Raw genomic sequence first — 25,603 nt, 5'->3', positions numbered from 1 at the left:
ATAGATAAAAATATTCAAAAAAAAAAGAAAATTCTTAAGAGTTGCTTTCCTTACTCTTTTCATTACATTATTTTCGGCAAATAGCACTTTTCCCTTTAATGCTGATCTAGCAAACAAAACAATGTTCCTACTAGACGGAAAGTGCACTGTTAAAAGAATATATAGAACATATTTGAAACTGTTCAACAAAGTAAATGAAGGGTGAATGAGAAAAGGATGAAAAATGCCAACATATTAATCTCACAACCTGTGTAAAATAACAGAGCTGTAAAAGAAATAGTGTCAGTTTTATACACAAAATTTTATTACATATTGATATTCCGAATTTTAGCACAAGAAAAATCTCGCTCTATTAGATAAATATTTAAAATGTGATGTGATGGTAAGACCTACAAAAACAAGATTACCCTGCGAATGTGTGGACATCAATAACGCAGGTGCACAAAATAAAATTGCTCTGCCATAAAAGAATCCTTTGAATTCGACTTGTTAAACAGTAACAGCTATGATAACTCAAGCCTTATTAAAAAAAAGGTAAAAGAAAAGAACATTCACTTAATGTTAAAGGATATAACGAGGGGAAAATGTTTTTTCACGGCACTATAGGACACAAGACTCTATAGAAACAATACTTAATAGTACCTTTAAACTTTCTTGCACATTATATTTCAGTAAACAGAACTGTCAATCCCTAACATTTTCCATCACCACACAATCGACAGTGGGTGAAAGGAGCACCTTCATGAGAGAGGTAGAAGACTCCACTCCAGTTTCTGATAAGTTTAGGGGTCAGTTCTGTCTACACTACTAGGCCACAGTATGTTGTCACCACTGCTCTGACCAAATCCCAGAACACAACAGTATTTGCAGTGAACATTTGGCCACCATTGGAAGACAAGATACTGGGCTAGATGGACCATTAGTCTGACCCAGTGTGGCCATTCTTATGTTCATCTGTGGCTATAGGTAGAGGAGCATTTGCGCAAGCACAGGTTAGTCTTGGATGGAGCTATTCTGGTGCGTGCTACAGAAAAATGAGCAAGGGCTGCCACAGATCAGGAATGGGTATTGGCACTTCAGGCCCCAAACCAGATTTAAACATAGTTGAGTAACCAAAAGTGTGTCATTGTGACACTGGTAAGTCAAGTGCCAGCTCTGGCCAAGGCCATAGGCTTTAGCTAAGAACTGATAAACTCATAGCTGGAAACTAACATACAGGTGACCTGGTTTGGTTAAGTTCAAAAGAGCTACCAGTCTTATAAGAATGTGTTTAGACTCTATGAAATGCTTGTGAATTGCTGTATGCATCAATCTCACTTGTAATGTCTGTGTTCCATACAAGGTAAAATATAAGTTTGTTTTATAATTGTAAAAATGCCTGCTCTGAACTTGTGAATTCCCCCTGCACATCCAAGAGGGCTATCAAGAATTAAGTGGGCCATTATAGGACAAAAGCTTTGACAGCCCCATACGCCCATTGGCAAGTACACACAGAAGGCCGCGTCCCATCAGGCTGAATGCTGGAAGAGGGAAATAAAAACAGCTAACATGAAGACTTTTACATCTCTTTGCTGTTTGGAGTATCTCAAAGGAGGAAGCTAAGAAACAAAAAAGTCGAGATCCCCAGGAAAGACCCTGGGTTAAGCCATGAAAAGACATTCACTACTGACAGATCACTATGTCTCTGTAACCTTTTTGGAACCACAGACTGAACTCATTTGTGCATATATATGTTGCCTACTTTAACCTTTCTCCCCCCCAATTAAAAAACCTATAGTTAGTTTATTACAGGATGGGCTACAAGCATCATCTTTGGTGTGAGACAATGCTTGTAGCCAACATGAGAATGTGGTGCGAACCACAGTTTGAGAACCGCTGATCTAGATGATCCCTGAAAGGTATTTGTCTAACCTGCTCTTTAAAACTTCCAATGGCGGAGATTCCACAACCTCCCCTTATGCAATTTATTCCAGTACTTAAGCACCCTGAGAGTTAGGAAGTTTTTCCTAATATCCAACCTAAACCACCCTTGCTTAAGCCCACTGCTTCTTGTCCTATCCTCAGAGGTTAAGGAGAACAATTTTTCTCCCTCCTCCTTGTAGCAATTTTTTATGCACTTGAAAACAGTTATGACCCCTCTCAGTCTTCTCTAGGCCATACAAACTCAATTTTTTCAATCTTCCCTCACAGATCACGTTTTCTAGACCTTCAATCATTTTTGTTGCTCTTCTCTGTTCTCTTCTCTTTCAAGAAAAGAGATAGATAAATGGAGAATGTGGCACCCAGAACTGGACACAATATTCCAACTGAAGCCTTATCATGGAGTACAGTGAAAGAATTACTTATAATGATGTGACACTTACAACACTCCTGCTAATACATCCCAGAACAATGTTCGCCTTTTTTTGCCACAGTGTTACACTGTTGACTCATTTAGCTTGTGATCCACTATGACCCCCAGATCCCTTTCTGCAGTTCTCCTTCATAGGCAGTCACTTCCCATTTTGTATGTGTGCAATTGATTACTCCTCTTAGGAAGAAACACTTTGCATTTGTCCTTATCAATTTCATCTTATTTACGTCAGACCATTTCTCCAATTTGTCCAGATCATTTTGAATTTTAATCCTATCCTCCAAAGCACTTGCAACCCCTCCCAGCTTGGTATCATCTGCGAACTGTGTGTGGGCTCTCTGACATTATCTAAATCATTTATGAAGATATTGAACAGAACGGGACCCAGGAACCATCCTTGTGGGACCCTACTCGTTATGCCCTTCCAGCCTGACTGTGAACCCACTGATAACTACTCTCTAGAAATGGTTTTCCAACTGTGTCATGCTGCCTGGAGTGGCTCATGAGTCATAACCCCGGAAAACCACCCATTTTTCTCCAGCTGAAACCCTTTCAAATACCTTTTTCTCTGCTGAAACTCCACAACTAGGATGGACATCAAATGAGTTGCCTTTCTTAGTCCTAAAGCAAGCAACAGCTCTGCATCCTTAAAGGAGATTAACAAACAGCAAATGGAGAGTCTAGAGGGCCCATTTATGCAATACTGTAGGAGTACATTTATTTATACCTGTGCAAAGTGGGTGTATAATGCTACCATTCTGATTTGACAGCGTTTTATACCCACTTAGCACAGTGTAAGTGATTATGCAAGGTGAAACCAGTGGAGAATTAGGCCCTGGATTTCCCACCACAGATGACTGAACCGTGCTCAGTTTTGATCGTCAATACCATATTCAGGAAAACTCTTAAATGAGAGCTTATATGAAAGCTGAAAATGCTGCCTCATGTTTATAATAAAGTTCCATATGAAAACAGCAACTAGGCAAATGTACCATCTGCCCTTCTGGATCTGGAGTTAAGGCAATAAAAACATTTTCAAATCAAAAAGATCTGTGGTTTTAAACCTTGTTCTTCCTTCTCTCCAATTTGAATTAATAACTACCATTTGGTTATTTTTGCTGTTAATACATTGTTCACATTTTGCAATGTAGCCTACCTGTCCATAAGTAGGCTAGAAACTGTCATAAAACTAACTCACTATTTTGTGGCCTCTACATGCTCTCACCTGCCCTCTGCAATAAAACTCTCTTTGTCTGGCTCTCTGAAGAGTGTGTTTGTCTAAATAACCTTTCTTGTTTAATTTAGATTAGTGCTACAGAAAACAGCAAGCAGTTTTTACTTCTGCAAAATTCAAGTTCAATTATTCACATGCTTAAGGTATGCAAAAATGATTTCTTACACTGTTTTGTTCCAGGTCAGGGGGTGGGGGCGGAATCTCACTGCAACCTAAAAGCTGTCAGAGAATCTAATTTCCATTTTCAACTCCTGCATACCCACCCACCTGCCCTCCTACCTCAAAAGAGATTTTCTTCACCTCGCATTTTTATTTTACAAAACATTGCTAATTATCTTCCAGTTATTTAATCTATTTTAAAATTGATACAGAAAATCTTGCCTGTGGTACTGAAAACCAATTCAAGAGGTTGACAAATATCCAAAATGGGGGACAAGACGTGGGAGGGGGACAAGCAGGAAAGAAAGAAGAGGAAACCTTCCTATTTTCCCTTAAAAAATAATAGAGATAAACTTGTAAAAATGGCAAGTGACTACTTAAATCACAGGGAAGGGCTTTGATGCCTAGATTCCAGTGAAAGCTGCTCAGCTTTCTTTTCAAAGCTTCTCTTTCTGAACTAATCAGAATAAAACGTGTTTCAGAAACAAAATTAAATTTTTAGACTTAGTCTCAATATAGGAATTGCCAGATCACAACAGAGCACAGATTCATCCTACTTTATGTTACGTAACTCTGGACTGAACAGTTCAGTCCAGGATTTACTGAAGACAAAAAAGACATCAACTGTCTGGAAAACTGGATGGCTCAGGGGACTGCTAATGGGATGTGGAATTTTTCACCTCAAGGTCACAGATTCAAATCCAGCGTAGGTTGGCCGACACCAAATGTCCTTACCTTTCAACAGCTGCTCAGCTGTCGATGTGAAATGAACTGGTGGCCAAAGACTACTTCTTTAAGAACAGCTGTGAGCATCCCAATTAGTGTCTTTCTTGAATGTCTGTATTCAATTAATATAATGAATCTGTTGATCAAAGTCTAAGTTCCTTTACTAAAGCAAAAATCAGCCAAAACAATTTGAACTTGAATTTCCAACTCCCCTAAACTTGATATACCCTCATAAACATCTCAACACGAAACTCTGACTTTGTCACAGTGAGGAAGGAGAGGACGACGACGGTAATTTCCACAGTAGAAAGCTTTTCACTGAGAATACCATGCCATCAATATCTGGATGTTTCAGTTCAAAGTCTGTTAATTCAACCAGTGTCTACACTAGGGCGAACAGATGTCCAGATTTCATATGGATAGTCCGAACGTTTGGGGCTTTTTCTTATATACGCACCTATAACCCCCTACCCTGTCCCGATTTTTCATACTTGCTATCTGCTCACCCTAGTCTACACTGCCACTTCCAGTGTTAAAACTTTAGTCATTCACAGGTGTGGAAAAACACCCCCCCCCCCCCCCCCCAAGCGACAAGTTTTAGGACTGAAAAGCTACCACCACTCATTTGGGGCGTTTTTTTTTTTTTTTTTAAATCACTGGGCGAGCTCTCCCCCGGCGATAAAGCGTGTCTGCGCTGCCGCGGCCACGCTGTAATGCAGGCAGTGTAGACATATCATACATAAATGTAACTTGCCTTAGTTGATCTCAACTATTAATAGAGACTGCATGGAGAGAAGAGGAATACACTAAAGACCCTAAAGCACTGACAGCTTTATAGGGGACACCACCATTCAGAAACAAAATGGAAGCTTTTCCAGTGTATGAAGTATAGATATAATGCAAAGGCACCAGCGAACAAACAGTTGCATTCTGCACTAACTGACAAGTGCCAAGACTCAAAGAACCCAAAAGACTAAGTGGCCATGGGAACTGAGAGGGATTGTGTCCTCACCATTGAAGTCCTACACAAAATTCTACTCGTATACAACTCTACTCCTCCCTAATTACTAACTTGTCTCTTCTCACCTCACCCCAGCCTCCCCTACCAATAATACCAGCCACAACCCTCCCTCACCCAGTCTCCCCATTTGTCTCAACCATTTTCACACCTTCCCATTACACCAGGGACACCCTATCTCAGCTGATCTCCAAAGGCCACCAGCCTCTCCTCCAGACCCACTTTTGTTGTGTCGCCTACAAGAGAGTAGCTGACATTGGCTAGACCAGTGGTCTCCAACCTTTTTAAGCACAAGATCATTTTGAATTTAAGTGCAGCCCAAGTGCAGTTAACCCCACCCCTTCCCCAAGGCCCTGCTTACTCCATCCCTCCTCCCTCCATTGCTCACTCTCCCCCACCCTCACTCACTTTCATCAGGCTGGGACACTGGCTCTGGGCTGCAGCCGAGGGATTCACAGTGTGGGAGGGGCTCTGGGCTGAGCCTGGGGCAGGGGTGCAAGCTCTAGGAGGGAGTTTGAGTGCAGGAGAGGATGCCAGGATGGGGCAGGAGGTGGTTTGCGGTGCTGACTCTGGGAGGGGGATCAGGGCTGGGGCAGGGGTTAGGGTGTGGGCTCCCCCCAGACAGTGGCACAGCAGGACTAAGGCAGGCTCCCTGCCTGCCCTGGCCCTGAGCCACTCCCAGAAACTGATGGCACGTCCTTGTGTGTCTCGGGGGGGGGGGGGGGGGGAGGGGGTAGGGAGTCTGTGCGCATTCCCCATCCCTGCAGGTGCAGTACCTGCAGCTCCTATCGGCCACAGTTCCCCATTCCTGGCCAATGGGAGCTGTGGGGGCAGTGCCTAGGGGCAGGAGCCATGCACAGAGACCCCCTCTCCTCCCCCCTCCCTCACACAGGAACGTGCTGGCCGCTTCCAGGACTGGTGCGGGGCCAGGGCAGGCAGGGAGCCTGCCTTAGCCCTGCTGCACTGCCAGACTTTTAGCGGCTGGAAACTGCAACCTACCAGCAGAGGCTCCACAATCGACCAGTTGATCGCGACCTACCGGTTGGTGACCACTAGGGTAGACTGAAGGGCAGTGATGGATTTATAAAAATAGGTATATATTTTGACTGTATAGTTTATCACTCTCAGTTACCCTTCACTTGCTGATTGTCCTCTCAGACTGCCAGGTATGCATACACAGCACGAACCGCAAGGCAGGCACTGCTGGAATATAAATAACCTACGTCACTCGGAGGCATCTCTTCCAGGACATGATTTGCAGGGTACTGGAGGGAAACTCACCCTGTCATCTTTCATACTACACTGGAACTAAGTGGTTTTAATCTCCGAGCCTATAAGTTCAACATCTTTAACGAACATAAATGTAACTTGCCCTTCACCTCTTTTCCAAACCCCTTCTTTCTTTTTATGATAATTTAAATTCTGTGCCTGACTGAAAAAAAACAGACAGCAGAAGTCTTATGTTTTCTGGATGGACAATTCTAGGATGCAGCAAGCCAAACGGAATCTTATATTTCACATAAATGATGCTTTCCAGTTTTAGTCTGCTTCCTAATAAATGAAAAGCAAAAACAAGGCCCATCAAAGCATAGAAAACTGCCATTTTTGTTTTGTATCTGACCCAATAATTTTAATAGGCTTTTTTATAACCCCCTTTTTAAATTATAAAAGAAAATCTATATGAAAAGTTATGTAATGTACATAGTGAATTGTGATGAACAGAGTCCTTATTTTAGATACTGACTGAGCAGAAGTTTTTAGATGAAAAGAGATAGCTGTATATCCTACTTCATAAAAAAGAGGAATATATGAGAAAATAATTGTTTAATACAGCAGGAAGTGAGAAAAGGATTAGGATCATCATACACCAAATTATAAACTAATTAATGAACATAGGTCATTTATTCTTTTACCATCAATGTTTAGCAAGACGTTTATCCCAGAGGACAACCAAAATATACATGAGTCATAAAAGCGCTTACACAATGGTCATGTACACTTTAGTATCTGGTAAATTAATTATTTCATACCATAGTTTCATCATGAATTTTTATTTAAGATGCGCATATGATCCAAATGGGTGACTACATTACTTCCTTTACAGGATCTTTCGGGGCTAATATTTATTACCCGTTCTTTATCATAAACAGTGTTCACCTCAGATCAAAAAGTCATTATTTCTATCATCATTTTCTTAAGCCTACTATATCATTACAAGTAACATTACTAAAACTGAAAGTTCAGGGAAAAAAAGGTTATTTCTCCAGTCAGTTTCCTTTTATATTAAAAGTAAACAAAGAAATACACACACATATTGTCAAACTGTCAGTTTCCCCTTTTCACAAGGGTCTTTTTCACAGCAACAAGGGAGACACGTACCAATTACAAAAGAGAAAGTGACTGTAAACCCACAAAAATTGGCCAGTTGGCCAGGGGTCATCAAACTGCTTTTAATCATTTTTGTTGTTGGTTTTGGTTTGTTTGAGAACTGACTAGATTTCAAGTTGACAATATCCTTTAAAAAGGTGGGGTGGGGGGAGGGGGAAATAGAAAAAATTAAGTTCTTTTATGTTCTCACAGCATTGTGAAATCCTGTATTAGCCTGAAACAAATACATTTAGAAACAAAAGTTAAAAACAACAACATCCTCCTTTACTTACCTGCCAAGACCATAATTGTTAGGTAGGGGAAAGACAGCCCTGAATATGGGACTTGGCAAGTTAAGCAGTTTTCATTCAACTTTTTAGGCGGGACACTCACATATAGAACTAAATATCACTGCTAACACATTCTTGGTAGATGTTCACATACACAGGCAATGCACTCTCAGAACACAGAGTGCACTGAAATAGTTTAGGAAATCTAGATTACCATTCTTTTATGGTATTGTCAACAAAAATGCTCCATGAGGCATGAGTTGTTGAAGTGACATCTCAATCTTTAAAGCGTTCAAAAGCTTAAAGTCTTAAATTATACAGTATTTCAGAATTAAGTCAGTGTAGGAAAATCAATATCATTCCAAGGATTAGTCTTTTAGCGGTAGCAGCTTTTCCCTGGTTAGGTTCGTATATGCATGTTATCTTAAGACTTGTCTACAAAGAAAAATTGGACTTCTTTAAATATACTAGCATACAGTGATACAACTGCCTAGCATGGATGCAGTTATATCAGCATAAAGTTGCTTACAACAGTTTGCGTATTCCAGTCAGAGAAGGGGGAATAGGCTATACCAGTATGACACACCTTTAGGCCAATATAGCTAGATCCATACGAGTGTGGGGGTTACTAATTTAACTGTTTAGGTAGAAAAATCATATGCCTAACTGAAATAGTTAAATCACTACAAAAATTGCATGCAGACCACAAATTCCCTTTGTGTCTAATATACACACACCAGCACTGCCTATTTAAACATAAGTAACAGGTGTACCACTGAAGATTTGGTATTTTGATTCTTCTATACTGTAGTCGTCCCATTTCCTACCTTCACTTCATATCAGACAAGCAGAAGAGGAGAATCATTACTTCCAGGAGGTACTAATTCACAACAAAACTTCAAGTAGCTACTGGTGGCCAACACGCTGCATTGATATGGCTTGCTTTTCAATACTTTTTCTGAGGTCAACTTACGAGACTGACCAAAAAAACCTTGACAGTTAGTAAAAGGTAGGAGAAGGAAATGTGGAGTTTGATACACCACCTGCTTCACAAAATACATTTGTGTCACCATCACTATTATCCAGGGTTTGAAGTAGAAAACTGAAGGGAAACCCCTCTAACATCCATTCTAACCTATATAGTCACTAAAGGAAGGTTTGAGTGTCCGTACAAACCATATCAGGCTTTTGTTTTTGAAAGAAGGGACCTGAAAATTGCTTTAATTTATTGCAAGTATTGTAGCAAACCCACAACTAAAATAAAACCTGTTTACATGGTGCAGTCTTTTAAGTCCAATCTCCCCTTACCATAAAAGTTTTCATTTCCTTTCTAGCACAATGACTTCTGCATACACTACCAACAGAATGCTAGAAATCACAATCTCCAGTGAAAACATCCCTTCAGCTGCTTATGGACCCATACTGAAGATGGCTAAGACAGAAGAACTTCCTTACCACTAAAGTGAGTCAAATATCACATTTTCTTTCTTTCAGTAAATTAGTCCGAAAGTCTTCATAGACATGCAGTCTCTCAAATGTAATTAACTGCAGGTGTGGGAGTGGGCTATTTTTTTATTCTCTAGAATTTAACCAAGTTTGAGCTAATATTTGGGATTGCAGTACATCATAAAGCTGTGGTCTTTTAACACTCCAGCAGATTGGTCAGGAAAACATTCTAAATCAGTGGTAGCAACAGCAGAGACATCTACAAGAACTTGTTCATTTTCACTGCTTCTGTCCATAGAGTTTCATCAGCATTGAAACTGTTGTACTGCCGCACTGGTCCTGAATTCAGGTGCAGAAAGAGGGGCAGGGAGGCAATCCTCCGTTTCCCCCAGTAGACTATAACCCTAAAAATACATCTTGTGTTTGTTTGGATAAATCTAAAGGCGAGTCCAATGAAGATTCTTGCATTATGGAAGCGCAGACCCATGATACAAGTGCACCCTCATACATACTTTTTCTAAACCAGAAGTGAGCACCCAGTAAAACTGAAGAAATAAGTTAAGCTAAAAGCTAAACAAGAAAGTGCATACTAACTGCTACACACATTAACAGCACAACAGTGTCCTGTTAACAGCACCAGCTCTCAGCAAAGCAGAAATCAGGTAGACCTTTCAAAAGGCTACTCAGTACTCATCACCATTCTGAAGGATCAGCACCCTATGCAACCTGTGATCTCTCCAGAAGTTCTAAGCATTACACAGTTTTGTTCCATTTTATTGCTGGGGAAAACGTCAGTCAATATCCCGTAGTGGATCTCTCAATTTCTCTTTGTAAGAAGTAGATTACATCGGCAATGCTCTAACAAGAGGGTCGGTCGGTCGGTCTCTCCTAGGAAAGGAGCTACACACTGTAGGTCAGCTGAAGGAGTAATTCTAAAGAAATAGATATTTTATAAAGGAAATGCACTTAGTTTTAAGTTCATGTACAGTGACACAAAGAGTACCTAGTGGAACAAAACCAGTTGAATTACTGATTGACCTGCAGGGTCACTGCATCCAAACAATAAATATTTTCCTATTTAAATAACTAAAATGTCAAAACAGTGTGGATATAAACAATGTTAAAAATGCAGACAAGCAAGACAATCTGCATTGATGTGTAAATATTTCTCTTACCTGTCCTGAGACTGTTCCTCATACATCCGCTCCTTGCCTTCTTTAAAGAGTCTTATAGCCCGTTTTGATTTTTTTATGAGACTGTCAATGTAGATTTTAAAATATTCATTCTCACTGAGTTGTGCAAGTTTCTGGTTGTCGTCACAGTTGCCCAGTATAAGTCGCAAATGTTGATAAGTGTCTGGTAAAATGTCAAGTATGTAAGGTGGGCTGTTTTTCAATTGAAGTTTGGGATTTTGGCACAGTCTGACCTAGAAGCAAAAACAACAGTGTTTAAAAAAGCACTCTCTGATCACTCCACATCTGAAAGAAATGTGTAGGGGCAAAAAATGATTTGACATCTTGAAATAAGCAGAGGCAAGTATAATTCTCAGGCCTCCAAGCAGGGAAGGTTTAAAATTCTGCTTTAACTTATATCCCATACGATGCCACTGACATCATTGTTATTGTCTAGTTTATGGAGAACTTAACCTTCTATTGGCATTCGTAAGGATCAAGTAGTCCTAGCCACTCCTCTCCACATTTTATGCACGTGTTCCTTTAACAGGAACGCCTTTGCCTGCCTGCTCTGCACCACATATACTACAGAGACACTAAAAAAGGCTTTACTATAAACTCAACTTTTGCAACTTCAGGGTTCTACTAAAAGATGGCATCTACATGCACCTTGAGTCATTAAGTTTTTAAATGGGACCCATTATATATAAACACTTCAGTTAATTTCCTTTTAAAAACAACTGACAAACGGAATATGCTTCAAATGAATAGTTAAATATCTATTTTGTACATATTTATTTGAATCAAATCTACCATACAAAGTGCTTCATACACCAACCACGACAGCCTGCTCCTCTATGGGGAATGTATATACTTATTTAAACTACTGCCTTCACAATTGACTTTTTTAAACTGTCTTGTGATCTTGTTAGCTCTCGTAACTAAGTAGGTTTAGGCCTGACCAGTCTTGGATTTAAAAAAAAAAAAATATATCCAGGTAAATCCAGATGCTGTAAGAAATTGTGGTAATGACCCGGTGGGCAGCATTCTTCAGTCCAAGCTAGAACTGAACTAATGTCCCATATGTTCGCAGGGGGTACTATGCCACCAAAGATGCAAACTTCAAGATGATGTTCATTATCCACTTTGAAAGAGTAGAATTTTAGTCCTGCGTTCTGACCATATACCAATTAAAGGCAGTTCTATTCTGGCTACTTAAATTCTCCTGTAATTTCAATTGAAGATGGTATTTTACTTCATTATTCTGTTCTAAATTACTGTATAGACTTGACACACAGTTCATAGAATCATAGAATATCAGGGTTGGAAGGGACCTCAGGAGGTCATCTAGTCCAACCCCCTGCTCAAAAGCAGGACCAATCCCCAATTAAATCATCCCAGCCAGGGCTTTGTCAAGCCTGACCTTAAAAAACTTCTAAGGAAGGAGATTCCACCACCTCCCTAGGCAACGCATTCCAGTGTTTCACCACCCTCCTAGTGAAAAAGTTTTTCCTAATATCCAACCTAAACCTCCCCCACTGCAACTTGAGACCATTACTCCTTGTCCTGTCCTCTTCTACCACTGAGAATAGTCTAGAACCATCCTCTCTGGAACCACCTCTCAGGTAGTTGAAAGCAGCTATCAAATCCCCCCTCATTCTTCTCTTCTGCAGACTAAACAATCCCACTTCCCTCAGCCTCTCCTCATAAGCCATGTGTTCCAGACCCCTAATCATTTTTGTTGCCCTTCGCTGGACTCTCTCCAATTTATCCACATCCTTCTTGTAGTGTGGGGCCCAAAGCTGGACACAGTACTCCAGATGAGGCCTCACCAATGTCGAATAGAGGGGGACGATCACGTCCCTCGATCTGCTCGCTATGCCCCTACTTATACATCCCAAAATGCCATTGGCCTTCTTGGCAACAAGGGCACACTGCTGACTCATATCCAGCTTCTCATCCACTGTCACCCCTAGGTCCTTTTCCGCAGAACTGCTGCCTAGCCATTTGGTCCCTAGTCTGTTGGGTTCTTCTGTCCTAAGTGCAGGACCCTGCACTTATCCTTATTGAACCTCATCAGATTTCTTTTGGCCCAATCCTCCAATTTGTCTAGGTCCCTCTGTATCCTATCCCTGCCCTCCAGCGTATCTACCACTCCTCCCAGTTTAGTATCATCCGCATCTAGTTCCCTAGAGCTGCTGCATTCCACCCTACAGATGGTTGTATTTCACTAATGAACTAAGCGGTCCCCGTATTTGTGATTCTTTACGTAATTACTGTAGTATACTTACGTAGAGTGTGTGCATATGTATGTAGTAAATCAATGAAAATACTTATGAGAAAGAAAATAAATTGAAGTGTGATATACAGGTTTTATAGGCATGAGTTGAGGATTGCTTTTTTTTTTTTTTAAGGTAATGTGGCTAAATCACTAATATGTAACTGTGATGGGGTGGACTAGGCCCAAAGGCCCCCTGCTGGAGCCTCAGGGGCCTGCCACACCCATCCCAGGAAAGGAGCAATAGAGAGGTCCTCCAAGCAGTCTACAGTGGCTGAGGAGAAGCAGCCAATCAGAGAAGCTGCAAGCTCATATAAAAAGGAGCTGTAGGGCCAGAGTGAGTGCAGTCTGCTTGCTAGGACTACGGGAGAAAGAGATGCTCCTGGCTGGCTGCGAGGGCTAAGGCGGATAGTTGCTAGTAGGGACCAGGGAAGCGAGGGAATAGTTTCTGGCCAGTCACCAGGACTCACTGAAGACAGGCCCAGGGAAGAGACTGTCTGTGGAACTGTTGCCCCTGGAAGGGAACTGATCTAGACTGACCTAGCTGGAGAGCCCAGGGTCAGAGAACTAAAGGGCAGGTGACGAGCCCCCAGGAAGGAAGCCATGGGGGTGCTGCTCCACCCCAGAGTAGGAACCTTCATATGCAAACTCACCAACTAGGGTACTGAGATCAGCCCTGTAGGGCCGACTGAGGACCGGAGCCCAGGGAGGGCTACAGGGACAGTGTAGGTGGCTGGGCCAGAGGACTGAGTCGCTGAAGACGCGACGAGAGATCCAATCGGCTGGAGGTGTAGCTTGTGAGAGGTGTGTGCCACCCTGCTGAACAGAACTAAGAGATTGCAGGCACTGAGAAAGGGAGTGCTCACGAGAAAGGGGGTGCTCATGAGAGGCAGATACTGACCCTGTTACAGTAACTAAATATGTATTTTAACCTTCAAATATTGCCTGGGACAAAATTTCTATTCATACTAATTTCATGAGTTCAAAGTCCAATATCGTGGGCAATTCCAGGGGAAGAGACATCCCCCTAGAAACTCTAAGCTATTTCCTGTGATACAAAGACTGAATTTCTAGCCCTCCAAAGTCATGAGATACCAAGCATACCTTAAAATTGTCACTAATTCCATGCTGCAACATAAACAGAGTGGAAAATTCCATATTTGGCAGGAGTGGAGATAGAAGGAAAGCACGTTGCAGTTTTTCTGAATGGAAGTGTTATGCACATATATCGTAAAACAGGGTCAAAATTTAATTCAGTTCCTACTTTTAAAACTTATTACTAACCCTAGTAGGCCGCAACAGCAGAACTCAAACTGACAACTGTTGATGCGAAATTTTTATATTACAAAGGGGAAGCATTTAAACATTAGATTTGTAAGAGTTTTCTCCCTTATTTTTCTTGGCCCTCATTCACGTTGTATATTTTTCAACAGCAGTTTTCCTCTTTGAAGACTCACCCTTTCACTTTATCTGAAGTAAAAATGATGTGTGTCAGTTACTTGTTATGGGAGGGATTTTAGAATCACAAATAGAGGTGATTGAAGCTCCTTGAAGCTTCTAGCCCGAGAAAGAGTGCTTATTCCGACAACATATCAGCAAAACACAAACCCAGAAAGTTACAATCATGCTAAATTGATCCACTTTTTAAAAATTAAACTGAAGTTATCTACTCTGAATTCCTCCTAAGGAAACTGGATGATTAAAATAATTAGTTCTTATGTGGAAAGACATGCTGCACAAGGAGAAAAGTCATACTAGTATAAGTGGAAGAAAGGTGGCTTTATGTATACCAGAAAGGTGAACACGCTATTTCACAGGGTATGCTGCCTGTATATACACAAGTTGCTTATTTTGGTTGAGGATTTTCTGTGGCTGGATGGCCAGACAGTTGAACAAAGGGCACACTGTGAAAAAACAAGACTCAGTTCCTCTTTCTGGTGCTTTAGAAAGTCTTTTTTAGTCCAATACAGTCATATATAGCTAACAACAGGATTCTGTGGTCAATCTGGTTTACCATTCTTCACTGTCTGCAGACTATATGGAGACCAATTACAGAACAGTAATAGACACCTCAAGATTAGCAAAGCCCTTCAGTTATACAAAAATATTTCTACAATAAAACTCAACTCCTCTTAACTTTATCATTTTAATTCGTTTATCACAAAACAAGTGATAGAATTTAGTTCAAATGCTTAAGAGTCCAAGCACCCACACACTAAGGTTGTGAAGGATTTTCTACACTTATTTTTATAGTGGACCAGATTGCAGTATGGAGGAAATGTGTCTGTAAAGAGATGGTTGTGTAAACCATATGGCTCCTAGAGTCAGGATGTCCTGAGACTTACCACAAGGGTTCACATTAATAGTAATCAACAAGAAATGACAACAGCTGACGTAAAAGGCTTCCTAAAACAACCGAGCTCTCGTAGTACATACCTTTCTGAAAAACAAAGACACAGCAGGCTGAGCTTTATGACGCAAACCTCACATTAGCACTAGCATAGGGTATGAGTCAGATCACTGATTACTTTTGTATTGTGACTTGGATTAAGCATGTAGGTATTTAGTAAGCATTTAGTCTATCAAAAAAAAACAAAACCAACATTCAGCAAGTTGAAAATGAAACTTTTCCTTGATTGAGGCATGTTAAAGTGTATATAAGATCCTTGAGGTAGCCTACTCATAACAGGATAACAACATATACCACCATGTTTAATCGCTGTGATACTGGGGCACCTACTTCCTTCTAATGCATGGCCAGAGTATGCACCCCATGCTATCAGAAACAGATTTGGTCATAGTGATCTTTCTATCTGTAACCTCCAGGCTTGACTACTGCAGTTCACATGGAATGACCAAATGTGAATTAAATGGGGTTCTTATATTGAAAGGTTTCCATGGGATTGGTCAGAGCTACCCTAGACATCACATCCTCTTTTTTCCACCACTCTGACTTCCCTTCACAGCTTCTTTTCACTGGCTCAAACAGTCAGTGTGGGAGACCCTCATGAGACTGGAGGCAAACTCTCAGGGGAACTGGACCTAGACTATGGAATTTGTCTCCGCAAGAGACACGGAATACAACCTTCAAGGGCCTTAGAAGAAATAGGCTTTGCATTTGGGCCTATGTAGCTTTCCCTCCCAATAGCTCTTCTCAAAAAATTAATCCTGCACATACAAAAAAAGGTGATACCTATTAGAGTTCTATCTTACTGGCAGGGAAGGGAAAGAGAGCATTCACTTTGTTTCTCTTTAACTACATGGGAGATGCTCAGTGACTGTCCTGACGAGAGTCATATACAGTAAGTACCTAGACACAGAACACTTTGAAGTAGGATAACATTTTTTAAACGAATATGACTAAGTTAGACAGTGTTTTAAAGTCTCTTCAGATTAGAGGGAAGAGATTTCCATTGCACCTATATAGCCATTTGATTTCATGTAGAAAACCGTGTGTGTTCTGTTTGTTCCACAATGATCTTTTTGAAAAATTGTTTTTAAAAGGTCAGTTTTAATGCTTTGATAAAACAGCTTTACACTGTCAAGCAAAGCACGGCAACACTTAAACACCAGGATATGTTTAAATGCCAAAATGCTGGTCGAGGACCATGTGAGAAAAGTAACTTATTCTGTTGCTGTTAGTAATCTGCTGATTATGACTCCTACTAAATTCTCTCTAATCAGCTGAACCCAATGGACGGGACAATTAAGAGTATCAGTTACTAGTATATTTCCAAGGTTACAATTTGAAAGGCTCTACTTAACCCGCATCTTCTGCCACACAGTGCAAAACCACCACAAGATTCAAACAAATTGGCTCAGAATACCACACATGGGTTGAAAGTGGCTACGCAGCAAGATATTGTAACACTTCTGATCTCCAGAAAGCCACAGCACACAAAATCCTAAAGAACGAATCCTGAAGAACGAAATGGCGGATTGGCTACTGGGAAAATGGGGAGATCACAAGGTGCAGAATCACCCATCAAAGCCCACTGCCCCCAAGACAGCATTAACTATCAATGCATTGGCATTGTACATTGCAGATGGGTAAAATTACCAAGATGTAGAAAAAAAAAAGACATCTGGAAGAGGCCATCTCACCAGAATGGATGAAGAGGCCTTTGCTATGTGACTTCAACCCGAGGGAACAGTGGGTTCTCATATCCTGGATTCAACAGCTTCCATACTGTAACGGTGCTTGTTTTAATATGGGCACGGGGATGCAAATATAGCGGTGTTACTTTAAAAGCAAAAAGTGCAGTGCTTTGATAAGCTGTTCATGCCTCATATCTGCCACATAGATATTCAGAAACCAGCAAAGGGAAACTCCCCTGGTTTTTCACCTGATTTTCTGTGTAACTAATTTTTTATCATTTTTTCCTCCACACAAGAGAGGTGTGTGGACATAAGACTTTCAATCAATATTTAAAACACAGTGTAACGACCAGTTCATATACTGAAGAACGCTGTGGTTATGATTTACTTAATTGGTTCCTTTGTGGTACTGTGAAGTTAAGTGACTTGGAGGTTATACATTTCAAATGTTACATTGAGGGTTATAAAGAATAATGAATGTATACATTGGTTTCACACTCGTTAACTGTACTCAATAGAGACACTGGATGTTAGAGAAAAAAATTGGATTTTGGCATCCCCTCATTTTTTAAAAAAAAAAAGTATCACTTTTAGTAATGTGGTTTTCAATAATCACAAAGCCAATAGCGCAAGCTTTGAGTACACATTGTGCTTTGCTCTTAGACTATATTAAATAGCAAATCAAATTGCTCTTCCTGCTTTCCATTCTGGATAAAATTTATGGCATGGACCATGATAAAGCAACAATACAGTTTATATATGAATTTTACTTTCTATCCTGCTACTTAATCATATTTCCCCCTAGTACTTCAGAGTACCCTGTAGCGATCGAAAGTTGAAGCACTCATACATGGGAGCACAAATACAATATTCTTTCAAAACATTTCACAATTTCACTAACACTTAAAATTAATGTGAACTCCCAGCTCTTAATAGCCAGACTATTAAAAGTGTTAATCTACTCTCATATTTACATGGTAGGTGTTTCCCCTGCTACTCTCAAGATAAAGGCATGCTCCTTTTAGGAATGCACTTTTGTTTTCTAGATTCTGAAATCTATTATGCTTATGATTTTGCTGCAATATCATCAGATGTTAGAAGGCCCTTCCAACGTATCTTTAATACATTTTATAGAAAGATTTAAAATGATTTGTAATTATAATTTTATTATTGCACCAATATTAATAAATTTCAGATTCAGTTCTCATATATAGGTGCTACATCTTATTTTGAGAAAATTTTGTCATCCACTATATCAAAGAATTAACTATTATGAGTCCAAAGATATCTGATGTATTCACTAGCACAAAACTATCACTGGAAATTATGTCCAGCTTTCTGGAACATGAAACAAGAGCATCACCCAAACCTTGGTATTATACAAAGTAATGAAATAAACCAATGCTCAAGAACTTTTTGATGTAACTACTGCTTGTCCATTCAAAAACAGGAGTTTACACAGAAATACAAAAAATTTATATTAAATCTACTGTTAATCAGGAGTTGTTAAAAAAAACAGAACTTAACTCTTTTTTGTGTATCAGTAAACTTTATAAAACGTAAATTTAGATTCAGCTTGACATTGCTCCACATGCACTGATTTGTTTACTTGTAACTACAAGACTCAGAGACTGCATCAGGAACAATTAATTTTGTATTTTTTGCAAGTAGCCTCAGTAGTAAATATTTACCTGAGGGGACTTTATCTAGAATGTCATGCCATCACATTTTGTTCTATCAATTTTGACAGGATTCTTTCAACTACCAAAGGAAAGTTGTGGGGGGGTTTAAAACTGGTACCAAAGAGATTTCAAGGTGAGATACTGTATATGAAGTTGCAGCCTTAATCCTGTTCTCAGAGCTAAAATATAAAACCATGAAAAACAGAGTTATGAAGTCTCAAAATTGACAGACCCTTAACTATAACAATTCCAAGTCATGGCACGTAATATACACATGAAGATTTGCATGATGTTGCTAATGAACTTTACATACAGCATTACGTATTCTCCAAAAACCCTAATCCCACAATATAGTTATTTTACTTTGCATAATTTTGTAGTATTGGATAATCCCACAATGCTTGTAAATAGAGCAGCAAATGTGTTTTGCTACTCAAGTTACTTCATATATGGAATCTCAACTAATGAGAAAAAGCAGGGACAGCATGGAGAGGAGCATAGGAAACAGAAACGCCCGAGATCTAAACCCAGTCTTGACAGTGGTTCTCTGTGTCCTTGGGCAAAACAACCTCTCTGTCTTGTCCTCTACAGATAGAGAAAGAGGAGAGATTATAGTTAAAGACCAATATTACCACTAGTTATTTAGGCCTTGAAACCACAGTCTGATCGCTGAGTGGGGACCCCTATGATTATGCAGAGACCCACTGAGTTCACTGGGACTCTGTGTGGGTATGTATATGCACAGATTCACCAGACTGCAGGATACAGGCGCACAACAGTATTTAAACCAACAGTTACTTGGGAAGGTTTTTAACTATTTCTGGTTTTAATCCCTAGTTTTGATTTAGATAGAGGAGAAATTTACCTTCCATTGCCTACTGCTGAGAAGACTTAACATTGGTTATTTGCCAACACGTTACGTTTATTCAAATGCACTCTCTTCACTATAAGTACCAAATGCTTAACTCAAGCAAGTTACAGCATTTGGACACCATTACATCACCCTGTCTGGTATACTTTAATGTAATTTGGAAATAAAATTTGATTAACTGACAGCATCTTAAAGAGGATACACTGAAGACCAAACTGAGGACACTTATCCAGTGAAACCAAAAAGAAACCAAAGTGCAGCCTTTCCAAATAATTCTGCAGAACAGGCCACACAGTCTGTTTTGATGCACTGATGTAATAATGACAAAGTTATTCTATGCAAGCTGAGTGACAGCAATCCATAATTCTAAACAATGAGATTAAGATTCAAACTAACCAAAGGAAAAACGCACTGTAAGGCTTTCTGCATGGACTGACATATTATTGCAAAGAGGGAAATATCAAACTGTACATTCCCTCTATTGTTTCAAACATGATATAGACAGATGCCATCTTTTCAAGATGAAAACATCTTGAAAAGTATGAAGACTAGTGTCTGCCTCCAAGTGCCTATATTTTTATATTAATTATGACACATTCCCTATTTACAGAACTTAACCAAATTCAGATCTGGAAGTAATAGAAACAACTCACTGAAGTCTTTGGAGTAGCACCCATTTAGGTTGCCCTTTAGAATTAGCTTTAGGGGCTGTTCTAATAAATAGAAGTAATATTCTAGTGTAGTGGTTCTCAAACTTTTGTACTGGTGACCCCTTTCAAATAGCAAACCTTTGAGTGTGGACCCCCCCCTTATAAATCAAAAACACTTTTTAATATATTTAACACCATTATAAATGCTGGATGCAAAGCGGGATTTGGGATGGTGGCTCACAGCTCACAACACTCCATGTAATAACCTCGCGACCCCCTGAGGGGTCCTGACCCCCAGTCTGAGAACCCCTGTTCTAGTGGTATAAGCATGGAATGGCAAATAAGGTTCCAATAAATGATTCTGATCATTCTAATTTAGCAAGATGCATCAAGTTTTCCTAATATTAATAAATATTTTGCATTTATATACCACCACATGGATCTCTACATTAAAATGCTTATATTTTAAAAATAAGTGAAATGAACCACAGGGAGTTAAGTTAACTTTCCAAAGTCAGAGTCAACATCAGAGTTAGATCCTTAGGACATGTCTAAACTACAATCTTAAATCGACCTAAGTTAGATTGATTTACGGCCAATGCAGCACTTCCACTGACTTACAAGGGGCAGTGGGGAGGGGCTGAGAGACTGCCCAGACCCCAGCTGCCCTCCCGAGCTTCTCGCCTTCCTGCTTCCTGGGAGCAGGGGGAAGCCACCAGGGGCTTCTCACCTTCAGTGGGGAGATCCACAGCTAGAGTCTGGCTGCTGTGCTCCCGGCAGGGAGCGGGGATCCCAGGGAACAGTAGGGCTCCCAGTGGGGAGCCTGGGTGACAGCTCAGCTTGGAGCAGAGACAGCAATCTGGCCCAGAGCCATAAAATGGACAAGAATGACAGCTAACCGCCAACGTGAAGACGACACTGCGTTGCCCCAACTACAGCAACATATGCCCTACGTCTCTTGTGGCGGTGGAGTTTTATGTGCATGTAGTAGGGCACTTATATCTGCAGGAGCAAGGCAGTAGCGTAGGCACTGCACTTACACTGTAGTGTAGCTGCGTTATGTCGACCTAACTCTGTAGTTTCAGAGTAGCAGCCGTGTTAGTCTGTATCCGCAAAAAGAAAAGGAGGACTTGTGGCACCTAGAGACTAACCAATGTATTTGAGCATAAGCTGTAGCTCACAAAAGCTTATGCTCAAATAAATTGGTTAGTCTCTAAGGTGCCACAAGTCCTCCTTTTCTTTTAACTCTGTAGTTTAGACCAAGCCTTAGAGTCACGTCTCCCTTGGTTCTAGGACCTGAGACTACCAGGTATTAAAACCTCAATCATTTCAAAGGAAAGCTTCCCTGTGTTGATTATCCTCAAAAATCAAGCTCTTATCTACCAAATCACTCTGCCTCCTGGGACTGTTACCCAAACTAGTAAACAAACTATTCCTAACTTTAGTACAGCACCTTTTTAGCTAATTTGAACTTAGTCTATAGAAAGCTGTCACTTCCGCTGTATAGTTTAATAAAATGTGCAACTTTGAGAAAGCAACATGAAGACGCTACAAGATCTATAAAGCAATGTTCCCTACCCCCAACCAACAATAACTGTCAATAAAATACATTTCCAGCTCCAAAATAAATAGTTAAGCAAAGAAGATGAAAGAGTACTTTTTAAAAAAATTCATGCAAAAAATGCAGACAAAGGATTTAAAAATAAAGGATTTCTAACTCATCTGTTTACTCCATTAAGGGATAATCAGAGAGTGATTTCCTCCTCAGGCACAATTCTTACAAACATGTACAGTATGCATACGACTGTCATGAGAGTGCTTTATAGCATGATTAGCTTAACTGAAGTTACATGCGCAAGAGGTTTTGTTTGCAGACTGAGTAAACGGGACCACTTTGAAACATAAGGAATATTTGATACACAAGAAATAAATGAAGCAGTTTTTTCACAACAGCTCTACAAGTCTGAGTTATTTTGAAGGACTTTGACCAACAAGAGCAGCAGGACTTAAGGCAAACGTGCATTTCCCCACTCAAACAAGATTAAAAAAACCCATAGCCAGAGGCCAGCAAAATGAACAAACAGGTTTATCTGACCTAAAATGCAAGTCCCACTCTTTTCGAAGAAGGACACACATGGCAAAGGAATAAAATCTGCAGGATGATGTAGATTCTCACATGGACCCATGTAAATAACTTCCTTCCCCAACAGGAGAATACAATATGTACACACGCAAAACTTACCACTTTGTCCATTAGCTTCCAAGTCTTCTCCACAGTTCTGCGGTCAGCAGCTGCTTGCTTGGGGGGCCCCACAGCATCCTGAATAGCATCTATGATGCCCAGAATACGCCCTTTGCGGGGGTTTCCTCCTCGGCCACCTGGGTTCCGGCCATTCAGGGAATTGGCCATCTGGGATCCGATCTTAACAAAAATAAAGAAATAAGAATTATCATAAGGTGTCCTAAAGACATAAAAAAACAAAACCATACAGCGAGGTACCCTTTCCTTTCCCCAGTCAGAAAACAACAAGAGTATGTTTGGGAACTGGCTTAACTTTTGTTGATGAAGAGTATAAACCCACCTGGGCTGAGTTTACACTGACAAGTGACCCTAGATTTGTCATCAATGTAAACATAAACAGGATAAATTTACACTTGTGTGTGGACACAGACTTTTACCCCATAAACAAAAAACAAACCAACCCACACCTACACTTTCTGCTTCCACCCTCCCTAGCTTCCTCATAAAGAAATAAAAGCCACTGGTGAACCTAACACCACTGAAGATCACTTTACACGCCCCTGTTGGGTTTTCCAAAGACTCCAATAAACGTACAGATGATCATGTACACACACAGCTCACCAGGGACACAAGCTTGTCACCAGACAACAAAGGCATATGGACTGCCATTTGCCAAGTTACAAAAAAAAAAACAAAGCCAACAAGCCTGCGAGGAGCAAATGTTTAGGACAACAAAATGAACCATACATACGGTGTATTATCTTGTATAAAGAGTGAGAGAAAGTGAAGAAGGGGGAAACCCTAAAGAGCAAGAAGGAAATTTCTTCTGTAAATCCAAGCTCCCTGAAGCTTTGTTTCACAGGAGCGACAGCTTTGCCCCCTTCTCTGTCCAGTCTGAGCAGATGGTGGGGGGGGGAGCCAAAAAAGTAGTACCCCCCAATAAGTCTTCCCCTCCTTCTTTTCTCCCTCCCACCTTCCGCGCCTGGCTTCAGTCCCAGAGGCAAGGACGCGTCCCCCCCCGCCACCCACCCACCCCGCAGCGTGTTAAATCCCAGCCGCGCTCCCGGCTCCGGAGGTTCTCGCTCTGCCCCCCCGGCAGCCACACGCGCCCCCTTCCCCTCGCACGCACCGGCAGGCAGCGAGAGCAGAGCGAGTGGGACGCCCCGGGGAGTCGCCTGCCGCGCGGGGGCGGCCGCTGCCCCCGCAGGAAAACACGGAGAGTTAATTCACACCATGCCGCCGGGTCTCTCGCTAGCCAGCCATGTGGCTGGGGGCCTGCATAAAGCGGGGGGGCGAGGGTGAGGGGGGGGGCACCGCACAGGGACACCCCACCCCGCGCTCCCAGCCTAGGCTACCCCGCTCCTGGAAAGTGCGGCGCGCGCGCACACACACACACACACACGTACAGGCTTCAGCGAAAGCGCCGCTCCTCCGCTGGGCTCGGCTCTTCCCCCTCCAGCTGCTGCCGCCGCCGCTGCTCTCCTCGAAACATACACACGCTCCCCGAGCCCAGCATTCACTCCCACGCATGCGCGCTGGAGAGGAGGCGGTGAGAACGGGCGCTTTCCTGGGGGGGGGGGGTTGGGACCCTAAGGCTCAGAACGTTAGCCAATCGGAAGGGGGGGAAAGGGCTTGTTTGACAGGTCAGGCAGCAAATGGGTGGGAGGCAAGGCTGGGCTGAACGGGCTTGAGCCCCTCGGAAGGCAAGGGACGGGCGAGGGGAGGGACAATAGGCTGGCCTCCAGAGTAGGATTGATGGGGGAAGGGGCCAATGAAAGTGCTAGCCTGGGGGGAGGCGGGGCTACCGGTGCCACCTCTTTCCTTCTGGCTTCTATCTCTGTGCTTCTTGATGGAGGGGTGGGGAGAGAAGAAGCAGGGGCTAAGGGGAGGGGGACAGCTAGGGGAGGAGGGGCAAGGGGCAAGTGGAAGGATGGGGGAGGAAAGGTGTAGGAAGGAAGGGGTTGGTGGATGGACTAGAGAGCCTGGGGTGCTGCAGGAGAGGAAAAGGTGAGTTGGGGAAGAGGGGACAGACAGAAAGAAAGAAAGAGGAAGGAGTTGACGGGGATAGATCTAGGTTTTCTGTAGGGTGGGGGAGTCAGTCTGTCCTATAAAGAAAAGGAGTACTTGTGGCACCTTAGAGACTAACCCATTTATTTGAGCATAAGCTTTCGTGAGCTACAGCTCACTTCATCGTTGCATCCGATGAAGTGGGCTGTAGCTCACGAAAGCTTATGCTCAAATAAATGGGTTAGTCTCTAAGGTGCCACAAGTACTCCTTTTCTTTTTGCAAATACAGACTAACACGGCTGTTACTCTGAAACCAGTCTGTCCTATGGTGAGCCAGGCCCAGAGTATCTGCCCTAAGCCCTCTTACACATTGGGAGAGGGCTTTGCTGTTTTACACTAAGGATCCTGCTTCTGGGTAGGGGGCACTTTTTATAATCTGCCCCTCGGATAGAAAGGATTTTGTTGTGCCTGTTTTACTGATGTACACTGTGTTGCCAACCCCAAAGTCAAAAAGTTAGGTCCCAAAAAGTCATGAGATTTTTAACAATCAATTGGGATATTTTTTATTGGCATGCTGGGTTTCAAACCTCTTAAGTGTCACATTTACAGGTAGAAAAGGAGTAATTGTGGCACCTTAGAGACTAACCAATTTATTTGAGCATAAGCTTTCGTGAGCTACAAGCTTATGCTCAAATAAATTGGTTAATCTCTAAGGTGCCACAATTTCTCCTTTTCTTTTTGCGAATACAAACTAACACGGCTGCTACTCTGACACATTTACAGGTATTTCTCTACAGCCATGAGGTCTGGAAAAAGTACGTTTTTTACTTTTTTAAAAATGAAATCTGAGAGTCTCCCTTAATTATAACTTCCAGGATAGTTAAGAAAAACACCAAATATTGTGAGGCTTGTAATAAAATTGTGATAGGTAATAACAGTGAATACATAAAAACCCGTTCTACATATTTATTTGAAAAAATCTTTTTTACATCTATACCCCTTGATTCTCA

The 25,603-nt window shown here is 41.4% G+C and overlaps 1 protein-coding gene across 2 annotated transcripts in view; it reads right to left on the bottom strand.

Annotated features, from left to right (window-relative positions):
- Positions 1-24,127, bottom strand: part of CBLB (Cbl proto-oncogene B) — a 195,397-nt gene extending 171,270 nt beyond the window's left edge. The window contains exons 1-3 of one of the 2 annotated variants that reach the window (XM_048816329.2): positions 23,993-24,127; positions 22,587-22,766; positions 10,769-11,019 (exon numbers count right to left, since the gene is read on the bottom strand). In XM_048816329.2, the coding sequence (XP_048672286.2) occupies positions 10,769-11,019; positions 22,587-22,754 (419 nt within the window). In that variant the 5' untranslated portion in view covers positions 22,755-22,766; positions 23,993-24,127. Of the gene's footprint in view, positions 1-10,768; positions 11,020-22,586; positions 22,767-23,715; positions 23,815-23,992 lie in introns of those variants that run through there. The other variant, XM_075118372.1, reaches the window with a different exon arrangement.
- Positions 24,128-25,603: the final 1,476 nt, after the last annotated feature.

Source organism: Caretta caretta, chromosome 1 (genome assembly GCF_965140235.1).
Source record: "Caretta caretta isolate rCarCar2 chromosome 1, rCarCar1.hap1, whole genome shotgun sequence".
Classification (NCBI taxonomy): Eukaryota; Metazoa; Chordata; order Testudines; family Cheloniidae; genus Caretta; species Caretta caretta.
The sequence above is the reverse complement of the archived record's forward strand: the minus strand, read 5'-3'. Positions and strand labels throughout refer to the sequence as shown.